The sequence below is a fragment of the Phyllobates terribilis genome, unplaced genomic scaffold (genome assembly GCF_046119375.1).
Source record: "Phyllobates terribilis strain yellow unplaced genomic scaffold, ASM4611937v1 Scaffold_3__8_contigs__length_932513732, whole genome shotgun sequence".
Taxonomy (NCBI): Eukaryota; Metazoa; Chordata; class Amphibia; order Anura; family Dendrobatidae; genus Phyllobates; species Phyllobates terribilis.
The window spans coordinates 71,700,510-71,723,268 of record NW_027362763.1 but is presented as its reverse complement, the minus strand read 5'-3'; the positions used below and the strand labels follow the sequence as shown (position 1 = coordinate 71,723,268).

The 22,759-nt window shown below is 46.6% G+C and overlaps 1 protein-coding gene across 4 annotated transcripts in view; it reads left to right on the top strand.

The window, feature by feature from the left end:
* LOC141258849 (cytochrome P450 2K4-like) overlaps window positions 1-22,759 on the top strand; it is an 81,944-nt gene that overhangs the window by 10,084 nt on the left and 49,101 nt on the right. For 3 of the 4 annotated variants that reach the window (XR_012318342.1, XM_073674029.1, XM_073674028.1), the window contains 2 exons: window positions 14,226-14,388; window positions 15,429-15,503. Coding sequence is in view for 3 of the 4 variants with exons in the window: in XM_073674029.1 (XP_073530130.1) it covers window positions 14,226-14,388; window positions 15,429-15,503 (238 nt within the window). In the remaining variant the exon portion in view is untranslated. The remainder of the gene's footprint in view (window positions 1-14,225; window positions 14,389-15,428; window positions 15,504-22,759) is intronic. The other variant, XM_073674030.1, reaches the window with a different exon arrangement.

The window sequence follows — 22,759 nt, the reverse complement described above, 5'->3', positions numbered from 1 at the left end:
AACACAACTCTGCCTCTCACCACAAGTCGTGGTGGCTCTTCAGGTCGCATGGGTGCTAAGCCTTGCATAGCCTGGGCATTTTTTCAGATCGATAAAGATGACCCAACTCGTGTTATCTGTAACATTTGTCAGCAAAAGCTAAGTAGAGGCCAAAAAATACATAGTTTGAGTACTTCATGCATGAACCGGCACATGGACATGAAGCATAAGTTGCAGTGGGAAGCTCAGTGTGCTACAATGCGGTCTAGCCGGCCGGGCCAACCACCGTCTGCCATATCTTGTGCATCCGCGGCCTCTTCATCCTCTGTGACTGGGGGGACAGCAGTCACACCTGTTTTGGGGCGCAGACCTGCCACCTCTTTACCCGCAACAGCCAGCGTGATTGGCAGGTCATCATTTTCTTTGGAGGTGGTAACACCAGCTGGTCTTGAGCGCTGTCCGACATCGATAGCACCACCTTTGGATCAAGGCAACCTAACATGTCCGCCTGCATCTTCCTCACAGACCGGCAGTTTGCCGGGGACACCCTTATCAACCCCGTCTAAGCACAATAGCTAGCCCTCGGTCCCTCAGATGTGGACAAGTAAAAGACCATTTCCTCCTAGCCATGAGAAAGCTAAGAGGTTGAATTTCACCATCTGCAAGCTCTTGGCTACAGAAATGCTGCCTTTCCGCCTGGTGGACACAGAGGATTTTCGAGACCTTATGTCCGTCGCAGTGCCCCAGTACCAGATGCCCAGTCGGCACTACTTCTCAAAGAAAGGTGTGCCTGCGCTCCACCAGCATGTCGCACACAACATCACCGCTTCTTTGAGAAACTCTGTGTGTGACAGGGTGCATTTCACCACAGACACTTGGACGAGTAGGCATGGACGGGGGCATTACATGTCGCTGACTGGGCACTGGGTAACTATGGTGACAGCAGGACAAGGGGCTGCTGTCCAAGTCTTGCCGTCCCCACGAGTTGTGCGTCAATCCTCTTTATGTCAAAGTTCCACCACTGCTTCTGCCTCCTCAACCTCCTCTCGGTCTTCCACCTGCACCCAAAGCCTGTCTGGTCATGCCACAAGCTTTCTAACTGCGCAGAAGGGATCCTGCACACCTCCTTACTATGCTGGCAGTAGGGCTCAACGTCATCAGGCGGTTTTTACATTGAAATGTCTGGGAAATGTGAGTCACACAGCTGAGGAGTTGTGGTCAGCTCTGGAGAACCAATTTCATGAATGGTTGTCTCCACTGGACCTGAAACCAGGGAAGGCCGTGTGCGACAATGCTGCAAACCTGGGTGCGGCCCTTCGCCGGGGCAATGTCACACACGTGCCTTGTATGGCTCACATGTTGAACCTGGTTGTCCAGCAATTTTTAGCCCACTATCCCAGACTAGATGGCCTTCTGCAGAGGGCACGGTCGCTGTGTGCTCACTTCCGCCGTTCGCATCCCGCAGCTCAGCGACTTACATCTCTACAGAAGTCGTTGGGCCTGCCACTTCACCGGCTAAAATGCGATGTGCCTACCCGGTGGAATTCAACTCTGCACATGTTGCAGCGACTGTGGCAGCACCGACAAGCCCTGGTGCAATACGTTCTGACGTATAGCCTGGGCCAACGAGATTCAGAGGTGGGGCAAATCACGCTGGAGGAGTGGTCTCAGATCAGGGACCTATGCACCCTTCTGCACAGTTTTGAAATGGCGACGAAGATGTTTAGTGCTGAGGATGCCATTATCAGCATGACTATTCCGGTGATTTACATGCTGGAGCACATGTTAAACAGAATTCGGAGTCAGGTGGTGGCACAAGAGGAGGTGGAGGAAGTAGAGGAGGAGGAGTTGTATGCGGAAGGGCTAACATCTGCAAGGTCCAGACGGTCGGCAGCACCAAGGCGGCAGGCATGTGAGGGTGGGGGAGATGGTTTTACCAGGGCGCATGGTAGCAGCCAAACTAGTGATGAAGGTGCAGGAGCCCAGGAAGAAGTGGAGGACGAACTGATGGAAGACTCATCAGATGAGGGAGACCTTGATCACATTTCTGTTGTGCGAGGTTGGGGGGAGAGGACAGAGGAAGGAAGCATGATTGTTACCTCGCCACCAACACAACAGGGACTTGGTGCTCCTGGATGCGCAACACACATGAGTGCCTTCTTGCTGCACTACCTGCAACATGACCCTCGAATTGTGAGAATTAGAAATAATCCTGACTACTGGGTTGCCACACTGTTAGATCCCCGGTACAAAAGTAAATTTGCAGAAATTATTCCTGCCATAGAAAGGGATGCACGCATGCAGGAGTATCAGCAGAGACTGTTGCAGAATCTTACATGTGCTTTTCCACAAAATACCAGTGGTGCACGTAGTGAATCTCACAGTTCCAACTTGCCAACCGTGGGACCGTCAAGTGTTCAGCACTCAAACCGTGACAGAACCACAGTATCTGCTGGTAACATCAATTTTGCGGAATCATTTCACCACTTTTTTAGCCCATCCTTTGCAAGGCCACAGGAGACAAGAAGTCTGACACATAGTCAACGCCTAGAGACGATGGTACAGGAGTATCTCCAAGTAAACATTGAAGCCACGACTGTGTCACTGGACCCTTGCTCTTTTTGGGCTTCCAATCTGGATAACTGGCCGGAGCTAGCCACTTACGCCTTGGAGATCTTGTCATGCCCCGCAGCCAGCGTTCTGTCTGAACGTGTGTTCAGCGCTGCTGGTGGTGTGCTGACAGATAAGCGCACGCGGCTCTCCACTGATAATGTACACAGACTCACGTTCATAAAGATGAACAAATCATGGATCCGAAACGACTTTTCTACCCCTGTGTCATCCTGGGGAGAGTAAAAGCTTGATGATTGGTTAAAATCACCCTACCAACCGTTTTAAGCTTTCAAATTACTAATCATGTTTATCTGTATCTTGACTGGAAAATTATTTGGGCTTTGTAGCAGTGTGCAGCACTGATCCTATTAGGCCATCTATACTAAAGCTTCACCAGATTTAAAATTAAAAATAATTTTTAGCTGCATCTAGCCCGGAAAATAATTTTGGGGCTCCGAGATGCGCAAGGCACATAAGTGCCTTCTTGCTGCACTACCTGCAGCATGACCCTCATATTGTCAGAATTCGAAGTAATCATGACTACTGGGTTGCCACACTCTTAGATCCCCCAAACTTTTCGATCAACCTTTTCATTTTAATAAAGACCAAAAAAATGGTCATTTTTGAAATTATAAGCATTAGCAGGTTGTTAGAAACTGAAATCAAACAGTTTTCAACTCAAAACTTTATTCTAGGTGATGTTACATTTTCACATAGGACCCCTTGTTCGAAAGGAGCTTCTGAACTCTCTCGTCCATTGAATTTGTCAGGTTTTGGATGGTTTCTGCTTCAATTGTTTTGCATGAGGACAGAATACCCTCCCAGAGCTGTTGCTTAGATGTGAACTGCCTCCCGCCATCATAGACACTCCTTTTAATGATGCTCCAAAGGTTCTGAATGGGGTAGAGGTCAGGGGAGCATGGGGGTCACACCATAAGTTTGTCCCCTTTTATGCCCATATCAGCCAGAGATGCAGATGTTTTATGTGCAGCATGAGATGGTGCATTATCATGCAGAAAAATGATCTTGCTGTGAAATACACGGTTCTTCTTCTTGAACCATGGCAGGAAGTGCTGTTTGAGAAAATCCACATACATTATGGAGTTCATCTTTAGCGCCTTCAGGGATCCTAAAGGGGCCGACAATCTCTCTCCCCATGATTCCAGCCCAAAACATTACTCCACCTCCTCCTTGTTGGCGCTGTAGCCGTGTTTGCGTGGGGTGTCCATCAACCAGCCATCCTCCACTCCATCCATCTGGACCATCGAGCGCTGCACGGCACTCATCCGTGAACAAAACAGTTTTGAAATCAGTCTTCATGTAATGTTTGGCCCACTGGAGCCGTTTCTGCTTGTGTGAAGTGGATAGAGGAGGTCGACAGGATGGCGTATGCACAGCTGCAAACCTCTGAAGGACCCTGCATCTTGTTGTTCGGGGGACGTTGGAGGCACAAGCAGCTTCAAAAACTTGTCTGCTGCTATGACAAGGCTTTTTTGCCGCTGCTCTTTCAACCTGACGTAATTGCCTGTAGGAAAGAGTCCTCAATTTGCCCTTATCAGCACGCACACGTGTGTACTGTGAATCAGCTACATACTTCTGGATTGCCAAGACACTTCATCCTGATCATCGCACAATGTTGATTGTAGTCATGCCTTGACCTAAACACTCCACAATTTGTTGCTTCTCAGCAGCCGACACATCCTTTTTCTTTCCCATTTTGGCAGAAAATGTAGGCTGCTTAATAATGTGAGAGAGCCTTCTTAAGTAGTCTTGCCTTTCATTGGACACACCTGCCAAACTAATTAGCACAGGTGTCTGCAATTGCTTACAGTGATATAAAGAGCCCTGACACACATCACCATCAATGAGTTTAACTGACAAACAAACAAATTCTTCCCTTATCACTCCTAAACACTTTTTGTATAATAATTTGGAACGCAGTGTACATGTGCTTTTCCACAAAACACCAGTGGTTCACGTAGTGAATCTTACAGTTCTAACTTGCCAACCGTGGTCTGTATGGAGTTGTTCAATAAAGGGCCCAAAATTAAGATAACATAGATGGGAGAGGTCTCTATGAATAGGAATTCCTAAGTATTTGATACCCTGTGAGGGCCAGGCAAAGGGAAAGTTGGACTGGATGGAATCCTATATGGATTTGGGGAGGGAGACATCGAGGGCCTCAGACTTCGCTGCATTGATTTTAAAATTTTACCATGTAACAAAGTGATCTATTTCAGCCATAACAGCATGGATGGATATATGTGATTGAGTGATATATACTAGGACATCATCAGCAAATAGAGAGCACTTGTACTCGGTGCCTCCCACCTCAATCCACCTAATATTGGGGTTATGGCGAATTGATGAGAGCAGGTGCTCCGTCACTAGGATGTATAAGAGAGGGGACAGAGGACATCACTGCCTTGTCCCATTGGTGATTGTGAAAGGTGATGAAAATGTTCTGACGCACCCCCTGGGCCTTGGGACACCCGGAGCCGGACCCTTTTTGGTGGATGCTGGTGGTTGTAGTCTTCGTGGCGGCGACCCAGTTCCGTGGCTCAGGGCGGTCAAATCAGTGGCGGAACTATTTATGTGGTTTTCATGTTTAAATGTCCGACTACGCCACCCGTGGATTGCGGTCAGAGTGAACCGCCGCTACAGGGCAGACCACTGAGGCTGGTGTTGTGGGTGCAGCAGAGCGTAGCATAACTCCCCACGGGAGGAGTATAGCCTCAGGGCAGTGTATGCGGAGGATGGGGGTGATGGTGCAGGGCAGCAGCAGTAACGACACGGAGTCAGTGATGCAGTTCAGGGCCTTTACTCACAGTTCTTATTATCCAGACCACGTCTGCAGGTAACGGCTGCCCACGTCGTACTGTGCTCACCATGTGAGGGGCTCAGACAACTCCCAGATAACTTTGGAGCACTTCACAGGACCCCCTTTGTGTGTCCTTTGTCTGGCCTTTCTTACCAACACTTCTGTCCGGCTGCCTCGGGCCTCCTCTTGGTAAACTTGGCGCCAGTTTCCCTGACCCTATGTGGTGCCTTCCTAGCGGGTGTAGCGAGGGGCTGCGCCACATAAAATGTCAGAGCTTCCGGTTTCTAGCTGAGGGTCGTTTCCTGCCTCCAGTAGTTCGGGGACCGGTCTCCCCCTTTGGCCTGACCCCTCCACGCAGGTGGATTCGGGCGTGCGGTGGCGACTCGCCCGTCCGCACCCCTGGGATCCCTTCATTCCTCGTTCCTGGAGCCTTCTCCGCTCCTCTTCCTTCCTTCTCCCTCTTCCAGGCCTGGGCCTCTGTTACTAGGCCCGCCTCCGGAGCAGAGCTCATGCAGAGCCCCTGCTCCCTGCCACTTCTGCTCAGACTTCTCTGCACTGAACTAAGATGGTGCCCACCTTTTATACTCCCTTCTCAATGCACCCAGGAACTGCTTCCTCCCTGCTCCTGCACTACAGGGTTCCCCTTCCTCAGTGTTCCCTCCCCCCACTCCAGCCAGGGACAGGGACTGTCGTGCCCATCTCAGGGGCATATTGGTCGCCCTGCCCCACGGCAATGTGGTGTAATGCATGCAGGTGTCGGGTCCTGATCCACACTCCATCCTTACCTGAGAGTGAGATATCACACCTCTGGGTGAGGTGCAATACGTCTTTAGCAACCGAGCCCTCAGGGTGCTACAGTTCCATTTATCTTCAGCCTAGGTGACGTATTGCGATACAGGGCCGTGATTTTGGCTATAAAAGGGTCCCCTAGACCCCTACCCCAAGCTTTTTAAGAGAATCATATATGGCGTGCCAGGAGACTCTATGGAATGCTTTCTCAGCATCCAACGAGAGTATCTAATTACAAATTTTTAACTGCATCTAGCCCAGGAAATACTTTGTGCCTAGTAGCAGTGTCTGCTAGTAAGCGGATTATCCCGGCTGTTAAGCAAGCTGCACCACCTGTAGTTTAGACACTTAATTTTTTCAAAGGAAATGCTTCGGGACCATGGGATACTTAGTGAAGAGCATCAGGAGGCACCCCAAGGCATAGGGGCTGGGACTGGCAGTAGGATGCCTTGCGGTGGACAGCCGAGCTCGATCCTTATAAAAGCTTTTTAACTGCAGCAGCTTTAGTGGACGCTACTGGAGCTGGAATTACCGCGGCTGCTGGCATGAGACTTGCCCTCCAATAGATCCTTGTAAATGGATTTAAAGTGTATTCATTCAAATTAGAGAGACAATTTAAATTAAAAAGCTTAGAGCTGCCTCCACCACAGGGGGGCTCGCTCGACCCACCAGCGGACAGGCACCAGTATTGGGAGAGGGGGGCTGGCCGTCAGGGTTCACCGCGGCTCTGGCACAAACCCGGCGACACGGAGGTGGCACGGGCAGGAGCGGACTGGCCGTGTCGGCTTCTCACTTTTTGGATTTTAGAAGGGCATGACATGCCTATATCTGTGTCTCCCCCTCCTTTTACTCCTCCACCTCTTTTATTTTCGCATGACTATATGTACTTGTCACTTTTCCATGTGTTAGTTATGTCTTCTGAGCAGTTTGTCAGCTTTTGGACACCTTTGAAGGTGTTTTCTATGTGTTTCTATGTGTTTTTGTTTGCCTGCCATTGGTTTTAACGGTGTTCGAAGGTGTTCGACGAACAGTTCGACGAACAGTTCGGCGAACACACGGGTGTTCGACGAACCGAACCGAACTCGAACACTACGGGGGTGGCTCAACACTAATCACAACTTGATTTTCATCCATTCTTCCTTGGAAAATTCTTCCAGTTCTGTGAGATTCCTGGGTCGTCTTGCATGCAATGCTATTTTGAGGTCTAACCACAGATTGTCAATGATGTTCAGATCAGGGGACTTTGAGGGCCATTGCTTTGTTGCCTCTGGCACTGGGTGCCTTGACTGTGTGAAATCTGAAAATTACCAACTGATTTTGGGTGGCAATGTAGTGCCCAGTGTCAGAAAGCTGGGTTTGCTTTTTAGGTCATGGGTCTTCCAGCAGGACAATGTCCTCAAATATACTTCAAGAAGCCACCAGAAATGGACGGAAACAAAGCGCTGAAGAGTAGTGTTGAGCCACCCCCGTAGTGTTCGGGTTCGGTTCGGTTCGTCGAACACCGGGATGTTCGAGGAACTGTTCGTCGAACTGTTCGTCGAACACCTTAGAACACCGTCGAACACCGTTAAAACCAATGGCAGGCAAACAAAAACACATAGAAACACATAGAAAACACCTGCAAAGGTGTCCAAAAGCTGACAAACTGCTCAGAAGACACTCTCTTTAAAAAAGCCGGCCGGCAAATTCAGCAGCGGCATACACCGGTACCCGACAATTTAGACAAGAAGGAATAGAGCATCACACATAGATTAGATAGATAGAAACATGTCAGTCACACATATAAGAAGCACAGTGACAGTGTTGGTTACTGCACTTGTCATTTAGTGTAAAGGATTTATTAAAAAAAATATTAGTGTTTTCATGCACCGTCTCTTTAAAAAAGCCGGCCGGCAATTCAGCATCTGTACCCGACAATTTAGAACAGAAAGAATAGAGCTTCACACATAGATTAGATAGATAGAAACATGTCAGTCACATATATAATAAGTACAGTGATAGTGTTGCTTACTGTACTTGTCATTTAGTGTAAAGGATTTATTTAAAAAAATAATAGTGTTTTCATGCACTGTCTCTTTAAAAAAGCCGGCCGGCAATTCAGCAGCGGTACCCGACAATTTAGAACAGAAAGATAGAGCATCACACATAGATTAGATAGATAGAAACATGTCAGTCACATATATATGAAGTACAGTGATAGTGTTGGTTACTGTACTTGTCATTTAGTATTAAAATAAAGGATTTATTATTAAAAAAATTGGCGTGGGGTTCCCCTTAATTTTAGGCTCTAGCGGAGGTTAAGCAGACGGCTGGGGCAGATGTTTGAAGCCTGGGAAGGGGGTAATACCCACGGAGCTTCCCAGGCTACTAATATCAGCCCCCAGCTGAATACATAGCCTTTACTAGCTATTAAAATGGGGGACCCCCCAAAAAAAATGACGTGGGGTCCCCCCTAATTTAATAGCTAGCAAAGGCTAGGCAGACAGCTGGGGGCTGATATTAATAGCCCAGGAAGGGAGCCATGAATATTGGCCCCCTCCCAGGCTAGAAACACCAGCCGTCAGCCGCCCCAGAAATGGCGCATTCATAGGATGCGCCAATTCTGGCACTTAGCCTCGCTCTTCCACGCTGCCCTGGTGCGGTGGCAGGGGGTAATAGGGTTGGGGTTGATGTCAGCTTATAATGCCAGCTGACATCAAGCCCAGGTTAGTAATGGAGAGGCGTCTATAAGACACCCCCATTACTAACCCCATAGTCAAAGTTAAAAAAAACACAAACACCCAGAATAAAGTCCTTTAATTGAAATAAAGACACAATCCTTTATTGTTCTAAATTAAACCATACTTACCATCACGCCCATTCCAGCTGAAGCCAACGATCTCCTGCAATAAAAGAAAAATAATAAAGCAACCTCATCCTTACCTTTCCATGGTTCCCACGACAGCTTCAGCTCTGCTACATCGAGATGACAGGCTGGACCGCAGCAGAACGCTGCCATCCAGCCTGTCATCCCGCAGACACTGAGAAGCGCAGGCTTACTCGGCTCACCTCATGCACGTCACTGACAGCGTGGGAAAATTCTCACGCTGAAGCGCTGATTGCAGGAGAATTTTCCCACGCTGTCAGTGACGTGCAGGAGGTGAGCTGAGTTCATTGGACATGAGCTCACCTCATGCACATCACTGACAGCGTGGGAGAATTCTCCTGCACTCAGCACTTCAGCGTGAGAATTTTCCCACGCTGTCAGTGACGTGCATGAGGTGAGCCGAGTTCATTGGACATGACCTCGGCTCATCTGGATGCCGTCACAGCGAGACAGTGAGGAGCGCTTCTCAGTGTCTGCGGGATGAGAGGCTGGATGGCAGCGTTCTGCTGCGGTCCAGCCTGTCATCTCGATGTAGCAGAGCTGAAGCTGTCGTGGGAACCATGGAAAGGTAAGGATGAGGTTGCTTTATTATTTTTCTTTTATTGCAGGAGATCGTTGGCTTCAGCTGGAATGGGCGTGACGGTAAGTATGGTTTAATTTAGAACAATAAAGGATTGTGTCTTTATTTCAATTAAAGGACTTTATTCTGGGTGTTTGTGTTTTTTTTAACTTTGACTATGGGGTTAGTAATGGGGGTGTCTTATAGACGCCTCTCCATTACTAACCTGGGCTTGATGTCAGCTGGCATTATAAGCTGACATCAACCCCAACCCTATTACCCCCTGCCACCGCACCAGGGCAGCGTGGAAGAGCGAGGCTAAGTGCCAGAATTGGCGCATCCTATGAATGCGCCATTTCTGGGGCGGCTGACGGCTGGTGTTTCTAGCCTGGGAGGGGGCCAATATTCATGGCTCCCTTCCTGGGCTATTAATATCAGCCCCCAGCTGTCTGCCTAGCCTTTGCTAGCTATTAAATTAGGGGGGACCCCACGTCATTTCTTTTGGGGGGTCCCCCATTTTAATAGCTAGAAAAGGCTATGTATTCAGCTGGGGGCTGATATTAGCAGCCTGGGAAGCTCCGTGGGTATTACCCCCTTCCCAGGCTTCAAACATCTGCCCCAGCCGTCTGCTTAACCTCCGCTAGAGCCTAAAATTAAGGGGAACCCCACGCCAATTTTTTTAATAATAAATCCTTTATTTTAATACTAAATGACAAGTACAGTAACCAACACTATCATTGTACTTCATATATATGTGACTGACATGTTTCTATCTATCTAATCTATGTGTGAAGCTCTATTCTGTCTGTTATAAATTGTCGGGTACCGCTGCTGAATTGCCGGCCGGCTTTTTTAAAGAGACGGTGCATGAAAACACTATTATTTTTTTTGATAAATCCTTTACGCTAAATGACAAGTACAGTAAGCAACACTGTCACTGTACTTCGTATATATGTGGCTGACATGTTTCTATCTATCTAATCTATGTATGATGCTCTATTCTGTCTGTTATAAATTGTCGGGTACCGCTGCTGAATTGCCGGCCGGCTTTTTTAAAGAGACAGTGCATGAAAACACTATTATTTTTTTAAATAAATCCTTTACACTAAATGACAAGTACAGTAATCAACACTGTCACTGCACTTCTTATATATGTGACTGACATGTTTCTATCTATCTAATCTATGTGTGAAGCTCTATTCTGTCTGTTATAAATTGTCCGGTACCGCTGCTGAATTGCCGGCCGGCTTTTTTAAAGAGACGGTGCATGAAAACACTATTATTTTTTTTGATAAATCCTTTACGCTAAATGACAAGTACAGTAAGCAGCACTTTCACTGTACTTCGTATATATGTGGCTGACATGTTTCTATCTATCTAATCTATGTGTGAAGCTCTATTCTTTCGGTTCTAAATTGTCGGGTACAGGTGTATGCCGCTGCTGAATTGCCGGCTTTTCATGTTTCACTGTTGGCACTGTTCCCATCGATTTGGGCAATCACTGTAATGCCACAACCACCATGGCTGTGGCATTACAGTGAGTGGCAGACAATCCCTGCATGATTGGTGCTCTAAATAGCGCCAGACATGCAGGACACGCTTTTGGTGCACGAACAGTTATCGAACATAACCTCGAACAGCCGAATTTTTTGCAAATCGTTCGGGTTCGTCGAACAACTCGAACACCGCCCAAAACAGCTCGAATTTGAGCTTGGCGAACAGTTCGAGTAGAACAACGCTCATCTCTACTGAAGAGTTCTGAAGTGACCAGCAATGAATCCAGACCTAAATCCCATTGAATACTTGTGACGAGATCTTAAAATTGATGTTGGGAGAAGGCACCTTCAATATGAGAGCTGGAGCAGTTTGCAAAAGAAGAGTCCAAGATTCCAGTTGAGAGGTGTAAGAAGCTGATGGTTATAGGAAGCGATTGATTGCAGTTATGTATTCCAAATTGTGTGCAACCAGATATTAAATTGAGGGAGCTAAACAATTTTGTCTTGGCCATCTTTGGGATTTTGTGTGAAATGATGTAAAATTTGCCTTTTATTCTCTTTTTTTTAGTTCCAATACACAGAAAGGAAATTAAAATTTGTATAACAAAACATGTGGAATTGAAATATTTTTCTGGGAGAAATACTTCATTTTCTGGAACAATTTCAACACATTCGGCCATGACTGTATAGAGTATGATGGGCCCACAGCCTCCCTCTACATATTATGATGGGCCTACAGCTCCCCTATATACAGTCTAATGGGCCCACTGCTCCCCCTATACACAGTATAATGAACCCCACAATAGTCCTCATGCTATATAATGGTCCCCACTGTAGTCCCAAAACAGTATAATGTCCCTGGCATTAGGTCTTACACTGTATAATGGCCTCCATAGTAGTCCCCACATCGTATGATGGTCCCCACAGTAGACCCCAAATTTTATAATGGCCTCCACACTAGCTCCGTGCTATAATAATATAATAGACCCAACACTTTATGTAGGCCCCCACTTTAGTCCCCACAATTTATGAGGGTCCCCCACAGTAACCCCACATTATATAAGGGTATCCCACAGTAGCCCCCACACTGTAGGAGGACCCCCCACAGTACCCCCACGATATATAATGGCCCCTACAGTAGCCTCCTACACTTAATGAGGGCCCTCACTGTACCCTCACACTGAATGAAGACCCCCAATGTTTGATGCCCCACCTCATTAGCCTTTATACTTAATGAGGACCCACCATAGTAGCACCTACACTGAACGATGGCCCCCACTCTATGAAGGCCCCCACAGTTGCCCTCCACACTGAATGAGGGCCACCACAGTAGCCCCCCACTGAATGAAGGCCCCTTACAGTAGCCCCCACAGTGAAAAATGACCTACTGTATGTTGGACAACCACTGTAATCACAATACTGTATGATGGCCCCCAAAGTAACCCCACACTGTATGATGGCCCTTAACTGTAGCCCTTACACTGTATGATGGCCCCCCAAAGTTATGGGGGGCCTCCTCTGTATGAGGGCCCCCCACAGTAGTCTTTACAATGTATTTGGGCCCCCACAACAGTCCCTACAATGTATGAGGGCCTCCCATACTTTATGATGCTCATTTGATGCCCTCACACATTTTAATAAAAATAAAAAACATCAGGTACTTACATATTCCAGGATCTGACAATTCCTCCTGAAAAACTTTGGCGCACGCACTGGATATCACAATCCCGGCACTGTTCGATGACGTCCTGTGTGTGCTCCGGCACTTCTGTCCGTGCTATTCTGTAGACCTCAAGCATAAAGTGACCTGTGGTCTGCAGAAAGGAGAGCTGTAGTGTAGGAATATCATGTCTCCCTGATCTACCTCACAGCTTAAAGGGGTTTTCCCAAGAACAAAAGTTCATTTTAATCCATGGCTGTGTCTGACCATCCTCTGCCATCCCCTACTGTAATATCTGTATTGTCTTTTGCTTCCTCCCCTGCCCAGGAGCTGTGGTATGATAAGACCATGTTCCGTACACGGTCAGACAAAGCCAATTTTTAAAATTAACTTTTGTTTGTGGGAAAACCCCTTCAACTATATCAGCATTATCAGTTAAGAGTAGTGGTTGATCTGGGTGCGCCTCTCTGAGTGTGGGGCCCAGGGCAACCACCCTCGCTCCCCTACGGTAGCTATTCTACTGACTTATGCCTAAGAACAGAGGGCTGCTGTCAGAATCTGTGTTTTTTTGACCATCCGCCATTTTGTTGTAATTTCTGGCTGTTGGTCTTTTCCCCCTAGTGTTTGGTTTGTTTTGGTCAGGTGATTGTATCACCCTTTATTACCCAGCACCTGCCTCCTAGTCCTTGCCAGACAACAGTGTTTATCCAATAGTATTCTGGCCAGGAGGTTTGATAGTAGTGTTTCTGTGTTTAGTTTTGTGCAGTTCTGGGATCTTCTAGTTCTGCCTGCTGAGATTCCTTCTAGTCCTTTTTTGTTACTGCGGCTTCCTCTTTTCCTGCTAGGAGGTCACCTGTTTGTTATCCCAGCCCTTAGATCTTTCAGGGTTCCCTTCCCTCTTCCTTTAGGTCTTCTATTGAGTTTAGTCTAGGAAACGTCAGTGGGTCTATTCGCCAGGAATAGGTTGCGCACTCCATCGTAGGGCTACAGACTAGACCTAGTGCAGGGACAGCTTTCCCCCTCTTGTCCTAGTTCTTAATTGCAGTATCGTAACAGCTGCCTGCTGTTCTATCTACGGTAAGCCAGCTGTCAAACAGCATGACGCCGGCAGTCACATCTCATCTACAGAACATACCAGAAGAACAAGAGCTGCTCTGCTGACATGACGCAATTGAACCTCCATCAGGAGGAGTCTTTGACCTCTCTGAGCAGGTGCCGCATTGAACAGGCTGGTAGTTGCCTCTGCCTGTTTGTTTTTAGGCCCATAGTTAAGAAAGCTAAGATTTCCTGGGCAACCTCTTAGAAAATGTCACGACTAGTAATACTACTGTAATAAAATTAATTTAAATTTTTTTCTCTTTCTTTTCTTGTCTTTTTTTTCTATCATTTATTTACAATAAATGTGAATATTAAAAACCTTCAACTTTTTACTTTTATTTCAGCTTGCAAAGAAATATGGCCCTGTATACAGCATCCAAATGGGTACTCTAAAAATGGTGGTACTGTCTGGGTACGAGACGGTGAAAAGTGCACTCGTGGACTATGCTGACGAATTTGCTGATAGAGCTCATATCCGAATATTTGAAGAAATTAACCAGGGATGGGGTACTGTTATTATGCCAGTTTTTTTTTTATTCATTTATCCTCACTAATTAAAGAAGATCTCCCAAGAAAATGTTTATTCCTTAATCAAAATGTGAATGTAAGGTAATGCAGGTGCATTAAAATACTTACTGATCAGCATCTTCCCAGTTTTCCAGCATTGCTCTAGTCCTCTTTTGGGTCATGTGACCTGAAAACAAACTCACTGGATCACAAAGGGGTTTAAGTGTGAACCGATAGTTGCTTTTTCAATTTAAGTCTATGGTGCTTTGCTTTGAGGCTGATTAGACTTACATTGAAGGAAGTAGCTCCGTCTTACACAGCAGTCCCTGTATGCACCGGCAAAGCTGAGGAATGGTCACATGATATAGAAAAGCACTGGAGTGACAATGAAAACTGGATTGGTAGGTATTTTAACCCCTTAATAGCCTATTAGTACGCTATAGGCTATCACCTCCAGTTCAGCACGGGCTCCGGCGCTGAGCCCGCACTGAACTGGGCACATGTCAGCTGATTCTTACAGCTGACATGTGCCCGCAACAGCCGCGGGTGGAATTGCGATCCACCCGCGGCTGTTAATCAGTTTAATGCCGCTGTCAATCTCTATCATAGTCTCCTATGAAGCAAGCGGAAAGTGTAAAAAAAAATGTTTTTAAAAATATAAAAAAATCTATAAAGGTTAAAATCACCCCCCTTTCGCCTCATCCAAAATAAAATAATAATAAAAAAAAACAAATACACATATTTGGTATCGCCGCATTCAGAATCGCCCGATCTATCAAAATAAAAAAAAAATTAATCCGATCAGTAAATGGCGTAACGAGAAAAAAAATTCGAAACGCCAGAATTACGTTTTTTTGCTCCTTGCAACATTGCAATTAAATGCAATAATGGGCGATCAAAACATCCCATCTACCCCAAAATGGTATCAGTAAAAACGTCAGCTCGACGTGCAAAAAAAGAGCCCTCATCCGTCCCCAGATCCCGAAAAATGGAGACTCTACAGGTCTTGATAAATGGCACCATTTTTTTTTTTCTTTTAGCAAACTTTGGAAAGAACCTATACATGTTTGGTGTCTACGAACTCGTCATAATGACCTGGAGAATAATAATGGCAGGTCAGTTTTAGCATTCAGTGAATGTGGTAAAAAAAAAAAAAAACACAACCGTGGAATTGCATTTTTTTTACAATTTCACCGCACTTGGAATTTTTTTTCCTGTTTTCCAGTACATGATATGGTAAAACCAGTGATGGCGTTTAAAAGTACAACTTGTCCCACAAAAAATAAGCCCTCACATGGCAATATTGACAGAAAAATAAAAAGGCTATGGCTCTGGGAAAGAGGGGAGCGAAAAATGAAAACGCAAAAACGGAAAATCCCCAGATTGCTAAGGGGTTAATACATTGGCACTACACCATACGCATTTAGAAGGGATTATTGAATAATGAAGTTGCTGGGAAAACCTCTTTAAGGTCTTTTTAAGGTTTTTAAATCCCCCAAACTGTTTAGTTCCTCCTACTTAGCTGCCATTTAAAGATTGTCTCATAATTGTAACCCTTTTCTTTACTTATAAACATTTAAATTGACAAAATATGCAAATTTATAACCCAACCCCTTGGAATGCTCCATAATTATTTAGCAGTTTTGCATAAACTCCTAATTTCAATCTCTTTTTTGCTGCTGTTTGCAATAGAAGGGAAAACTTACCTGTAATCAAAGCTGTAGCAAGGCTTATCTGCACTTAAAGCTAAATTTTAGTTCACTACTATCCAATCCCAGACAAATGTATACTGGCTTGTTGGACAATAAGAAGTATGTATTATATCTTATCAGAGAAATCAGCTTCTTTCTCCTCCTAGACTGATTTTTCACTCTCAATTCAAAGCAGAAATTTGTAAAATCTATATTCAGCGAAGACAGATTTTCCAATTACTGAGTTAGAAGATGACAGTTGGTGCTTTGAAAATTCTATGGAGATGAGAAGGGGAGGAGCCAGAGGCAGACACAGACATTCTACTGCAAGTTCTCCAGAAACGATGGTTACAGTTCTCCCATAAAACTTTATGAGCACCAACCATCATCTCCTATATCAGTTATGGGAAAGTCTATATTCACTAAAGACAGATTTTCCTATGAATTTAAAGTTTTGAGAATGAATGATCAGCCCAGGAGGAGGAAGAAGAGGATTTCTCAGATGAGATCTACTATAAAGTTTATTATTTTCGTTTCTATTATTGATTTATTGAAACAATTTAAGAATTTTTGGAAATAAAAAAAACTAGGTTTCCTATTTAGAGCACACCAAGAGGTTAGGTCTGGTATTGCAATTAATTTCATAGGGTCCTTTTAAAGGGGGATCGATGTGGAAAGCTATGTTCCTGATTTATTAAGAGGCACAAGATTGTTAAAGGGGTTGTTCACTAATAGGACAACTCCTTCTTGATCTGAATGTTTGCCCCTGTGAAAATGAAAAGCTTATACTCACCTCCTGTTCCAGCGCCGTTCCAGCAGTGTCGGCGCCGTTCCAGCAGTGTCGACATTCACATTCCTTGGGATCACCTGCAGTTGTTTTGACATGAGACTCTTGCACCCAATCAGTCCCTGCAGAAGTAAGATTTGTGGTGTAGCGAATACAAGCATTCATCATGAATATGATGAGTGGCGGCACCAAGCCCCCTTCTGCTTTGTCAGAGCTTGGCAAAAATGGCGTGAGAATTAGTGTTGAGCGAACATGCTCGACACTGCTCGGTACTCGCCCGAGCATCACGCTACTCGGGATGTTCGGCGAGCACCGAGCAATTCCGGGTTACTCGGGCGGGAGCTCGGGTCTCCGCCCTGCATGTTTGGCGCTCTTTACAGAGCCAATGAACATGCAGGGATTGCCAGCCAGTCACTGTAATGCTGCAGCCATGTTGGTTGCGGGCATTACAGTGATTGGCTGGCCGCACAGCGTCACCTCGAGCATTTAAAACGGGGCGCCGCCATCTTGGATACAGTCGCTCCGGATTAGACAGTGTAGGGACAGCGCTGCTGATTTAGGGAGAGATATAAACTGCAAAATAGTTAGTGTAGGGTCTGTAAAGGCTGCCAGAACAAACAAACAGTCCTTTTCAGGACTAATATCCATCCCAGATACCAGGCAGGCAGGCTGTATAGGAGACACAGTGGTTATACCAGCAAACGCTGCATTACAGTCCTGTGTGCTCCTGTTGCTGAAATTGCTGGACTTAGCACCAGGTGTCGGGGGCCAGGAAAAATCCTTTTTTTTTCATCTAAATCCTCCTTTTTTTTCCCTCCTTCACACTGTACAAATACCCATCTTATTAACCTTTTGGTGTGTGTCCCCCCCCCAAAAAAAAAAAAAGCGTGTCTCTGATTTTTCAGACACAAATATAACTGTTGAAAATAGTCTGGTGTAGGCTAGAGAAACACAAGTGTTGTTTTGCACTTCCACGGTTCAAACTTCTGTATTATCCATTTTGGGCCATTTGTATCTAAAAAAAAAACAGTTTGAGTGTGTCGCTCACTGTTCAGCCGCAAATATCTCTATTTAAAAAAGTGTGGTATACCCCAGTAAACAATAACTGTGGTTTTGCCATCCCATGGTAAAAAATCTCTATTATTCAGGTTTTGGTAGTTTTTTCCGTAAAGAAAAACAGTAGTGTCTCCTGACTGTTGTGACACAAAAATATATCTGTTGAAAATAGTCTTGTGTAGGCCCGACATCCCAGTGTGGTTTCACAGTTCCACTTGTCAAATCGCTGTACTATCCAGTTTTGGGCCTTTGGTATCTAAAAAAAAAGCAGTTTGAGTGTGTCGCTCACTGTTTAGCCGCAAATATCTCTATTTAAAAAAGTGTGGTATACCCCAGTAAACAATAACTGTGGTTTTGCCATCCCACGGTAAAAAATGTCTATTATTCAGGTTTTGGTAGTTTTTTCCGTAAAGAAAAACAGTAGTGTCTCCAGACTGTTGTGACACAAAAATATATCTGTTGAAAATAGTCTTGTGTAGGCCCAACATCCCTGTGTGGTTTCGCAGTTCCACGGGCCAAATCGCTGTACTATCCAGTTTTGGGCCTTTGGTATCTAAAAAAAAAGCAGTTTGAGTGTGTCGCTCACTGTTTAGCCGCAAATATCTCTATTTAAAAAAGTGTGGTATACCCCAGTAAACAATAACTGTGGTTTTGCCATCCCACGGTAAAAAATCTCTATTATTCAGGTTTTGGTAGTTTTTTCCGTAAAGAAAAACAGTAGTGTCTCCAGACTGTTGTGATACAAAAATATATCTGTTGAAAATAGTCTTGTGTAGGCCCAACATCCTAGTGTGGTTTCGCAGTTCCACGGGTCAAATCGCTGTACTATCCAGTTTTGGGCCTTTGGTATCTAAAAAAAAAGCAGTTTGAGTGTGTCGCTCACTGTTCAGCCGCAAATATCTCTATTTAAAAAAGTGTGGCATACCCCAGTAAACAATAACTGTGGTTTTCCTCTTCCACGGTTCAAATCTACTCTTTATTGCCCTTTTTCCATTGATAGTGCAAGTGTAAGCTATTTTAATTCATTTACAATGGGCAAGGCGCGTGGCAAGGGACGTGGAAGTGGACGTTCTGGTGATGGTTCGTGCAGAGGATGGGGCCGTGGCCAAGGTGAAAATGTGCCACAACCAACAGCCACATCTTCTCGCTCCCACTTCTTGACCGAATTACTAGGGAAGCACAGAACAACACCAGTATTTATAACTGATCAGTGTGAACAGGTTATTAATTGGATAGCAGATAATACTTCCAGTTACCTGGGCACCACCACCTCCGGTCTGTCTTCCACACGGTCAACTCTTAGTAGCCGTGAGTCTCGACCGCATACTCCTCCTCACCCTGATGCTCCTTCCTCCCACCATGCCGACTGTCGTCAGACAGCAAGTGATCCCACACTTGGACACTCTGAAGAGCTGTTCACTGGTCCATTTCCATATTTGGGACCCTCGCCTGATACGCTTGAAGTGGTGGAAGAGGAGATCCCATGTTGCGATGCCCAAATATTTGAACAGCCACGGCCACAGGAAGTCGGCGTTGGCAATCTGTCACAAGAGGTGGACGATGACGAGACACAATTGCCAGGAAGTGAGGAGGAGGATCGTGGTGCGCAAGTGAAAGAGGAGGAGGTGGTGGATGATCTAGTAACTGACCCAACGTGGAAGGAGGACATGCAGAGTGAGGCCAGCAGCACACAGGGGGAGTGAGGCAGAGTACCCCAACAGGCAGGAAGAAGCAGTGTGGTGGCCGCAGACAGAAGGCAGGCTACCGTTCCCCGTAACACCAACACAAGGGACGTTGCCAGTACAAGCGGTAGGTCTTCCAGAGTCTGGAATACTTTTAAAGACTATGCTGATAACCCCAAAAAGGCCATATGTTCCACCTGCCATGCCAGCATCAGCAGGGGTGACAAAACTACCAGCCTGACCACCACCAGCATGATCAGGCACATGGCAGCAAAGCACCTGACTTTGTGGGGCGAAACGCAGGGTCCACGACCAGTGTCAGCGGGTGTCACCACTGCTTCTTCCACTGTTGTGCGTGCAATAGAACCCCCTGTTGTGTGTGCAAGGCAATCCCCTGTCCATACTGCATGTAAAGATGCCCCCTCCTCTCAGTCTTCACTTGTTATGGCAGTTTCCCAAGAAACAGCAACAACGTCCACGTCCCACCGCAGCGTTCAATTGTCCATATCCCAGACCTTTGAACGAAAGCGGAAATTCGCAGCTAACGCCCCACAGGCCACAGTCCTAAATTCGCACATTTCACGACTGCTTGCATTGGAAATGCTGCCTTTTAGGCTGGTGGAGACGGAATCCTTCCGCAATCTTATGGCGGTGGCCGTCCCTCGGTACTCGGTCCCCAGCCGACACTATTTTGCCCGGTGTGCCATCCTCGCACTACACAAGCACGTGTTCCAAAGCTTCTGCCGTGCCCTCAACAACGCAGTTACTGGGACAGTCCACCTGACAACGGACACGTGGACAAGTGCTTGTGGCCAGGGACGGTACATCTCTCTGACGGCACACTGGGTAAACCTAGTGGAAGCCGGGACCCAGTTGGACCTTGGGACGGAACACATCCTCCCCACACCGAGGATTACGGGCCCTATGTCAGTCAGAGTTGCCCCCACAGTGTACAGCTCCTGCGCATCCTCCTCCTCCTCCTCCTCCTCATGTTCAGCCTCCATCTCAGATATCACCACATCAGTTACAAGCTGGAAGCATTGCAGTACTGCCTCCGCCAAGCGGCAACAGGCTGTGCTGAAACTCATAAGCTTAGGTGATAAACCTCACACTGCTTGTGAGTTGTGGACAGCTGTGAAAGAGCAGGCAGATCTGTGGCTGAGACCGCTGAACCTACATCCCGGCATGGTCGTGTGTGACAATGGCCGTAACCTGGTGGCGGCTCTGAGGCGAGGTGAGATCACACACGTACCATGCCTGGCTCATGTGCTTAACCTCGTGGTTCAGTGGTTTCTTAAATCTTACCCCGAGTTGCCAGATCTGCTCGTGAAAGTACGCCGCCTGTCAGCTCATTTTCGCAAGTCTGCTACAGCTTCCGCCGCCCTTGCTGTGTTGCAGCAGCGTTTGCAGCTTTCGGCACACCGACTGGTGTGTGATGTCCCCACACGTTGAAACTCTACCCTCCACATGTTGCAAAGAATTTGTGAGCAGAATGGAGTAGTTGTGGAGTACCAGCTGCAACAAGGCCGTCGATATTCAGGTCAGACTCCACACATAAGACCTCAGGAGTGGACCTGGATGTCTGACATATGTACCATCCTGACAAACTTTGAGGAGGCCACCAAGATGGTGAGTGGCGATGATGCCATCATTAGTGTCAGCATCCCACTTGTCTGTCTTTTGCAACGCTCTCTGCAGAGAATTAAAGAGGAGGCATTGCAGCCAGAGTATGATGACATGGATCAAGAAGCCGTAGCGGGCGATTACACACAGCCCAGCCTCATCTCATCCCAATGTGCATTGGGGGACAATGAGGGAGAGGAGGAGGAGGAGGAGGAGGAGGAAGAACAGGATCTGCTATCATGCGTTGTAGACGGTAGTACCTGTACAAGTGTCATACCGTCAGTTCAGCGTGGGTGGCCTGAGGACAGGGGGGAGGAGGAGGAGGAGGAGGAGAGCATGGTCAGTCATCATCTTGGTGAGGACACGGAAATCTTGCCCGTTACCAGTCTGGCACGCATGGCTGACTTTATGTTACGCTGCCTTAACCGTGACCCTCGCGTTGTCAAAATGTTGGGTGACAGTCATTACTGGTTGGTGACACTTGTAGACCCCCGCTACAAGGAGAACTTTAACTCTCTTATTCCTGAGGTGGAGAGGTCTACAAAAATGGGGCAATACCTGAAGGCCCTTGCTGCAGAACTCTTAAATAAATTCCCATCTGAACACGCTAGCGGCAGAGGTCACAGTTCGTTGCCCAACCAAGGCGTACAGGCGAGAGAGATGCAACTCCAATCCAGCAGAGGCAGGGGAACACTGTCAACGTTCTGGGACAGTTTTCTGACACCCGCCCAGCTTACAGGCCCTGAGGCGCGGGGTACTCTCACAAGGAGTGGACCTTGCCGATCGTACCAGCGTCCTCCGTGATTCCTCTGTGCCTTTTAATTATTGGGTATCCAAGCTAGACATTTGGAATAAACTCGCTCTGTACCCCTTGGAGGTCCTGGCCCGCCCTGCCGCTAGCGTGTTATCGGAGCGTGTTTTTAGTGCCGCTGGGGGAATTATAACTGATAAGCGCACTCGCCTGTCAACTGACAATGCTGACAAGCTGACCCTTATCAAAATGAACAAGGGCTGGATTGGGCCAGACTTCTCATCACCACCAAATGACAGCAGAGTAACATAAAGTCAAATCCACTGTGTTATTTCGGGAGGTGTATTCACATGCACCGCTTCACACCCACACATGGGTATACGCTTCCTCGTTTCGGCTGTTTAATCTTCTTCTCCTTATCCTCAGCCTCCACCACCACTATACCACCAGGGTGTCAGCATTGCAAGTTCCTCCGTCCTTATTTTTGGCAGCTTTTGCTTGCAAGGCATAAGCAAATACTATGGGACACCCACTCCCCAATAATGGGACTTATGTTTGTAATATGCTGTACAAAATGGCTCTTGTAAGGGGCATTTCAAGTTGCTCCGTCCTAATTTTTGGCAGCTTTTGCTGGGAAAGCATAAGCAAATACTATGCGACACCCACTCCCCAATAATGGGACTTATGTTTGTAATAAGCTGTACTGCATGGCTCTTGTAAGGGGCATTGCAAGTTGCTCCGTCCTAATTTTTGGCAGCTTTTGCTGGGAAAGCATAAGCAA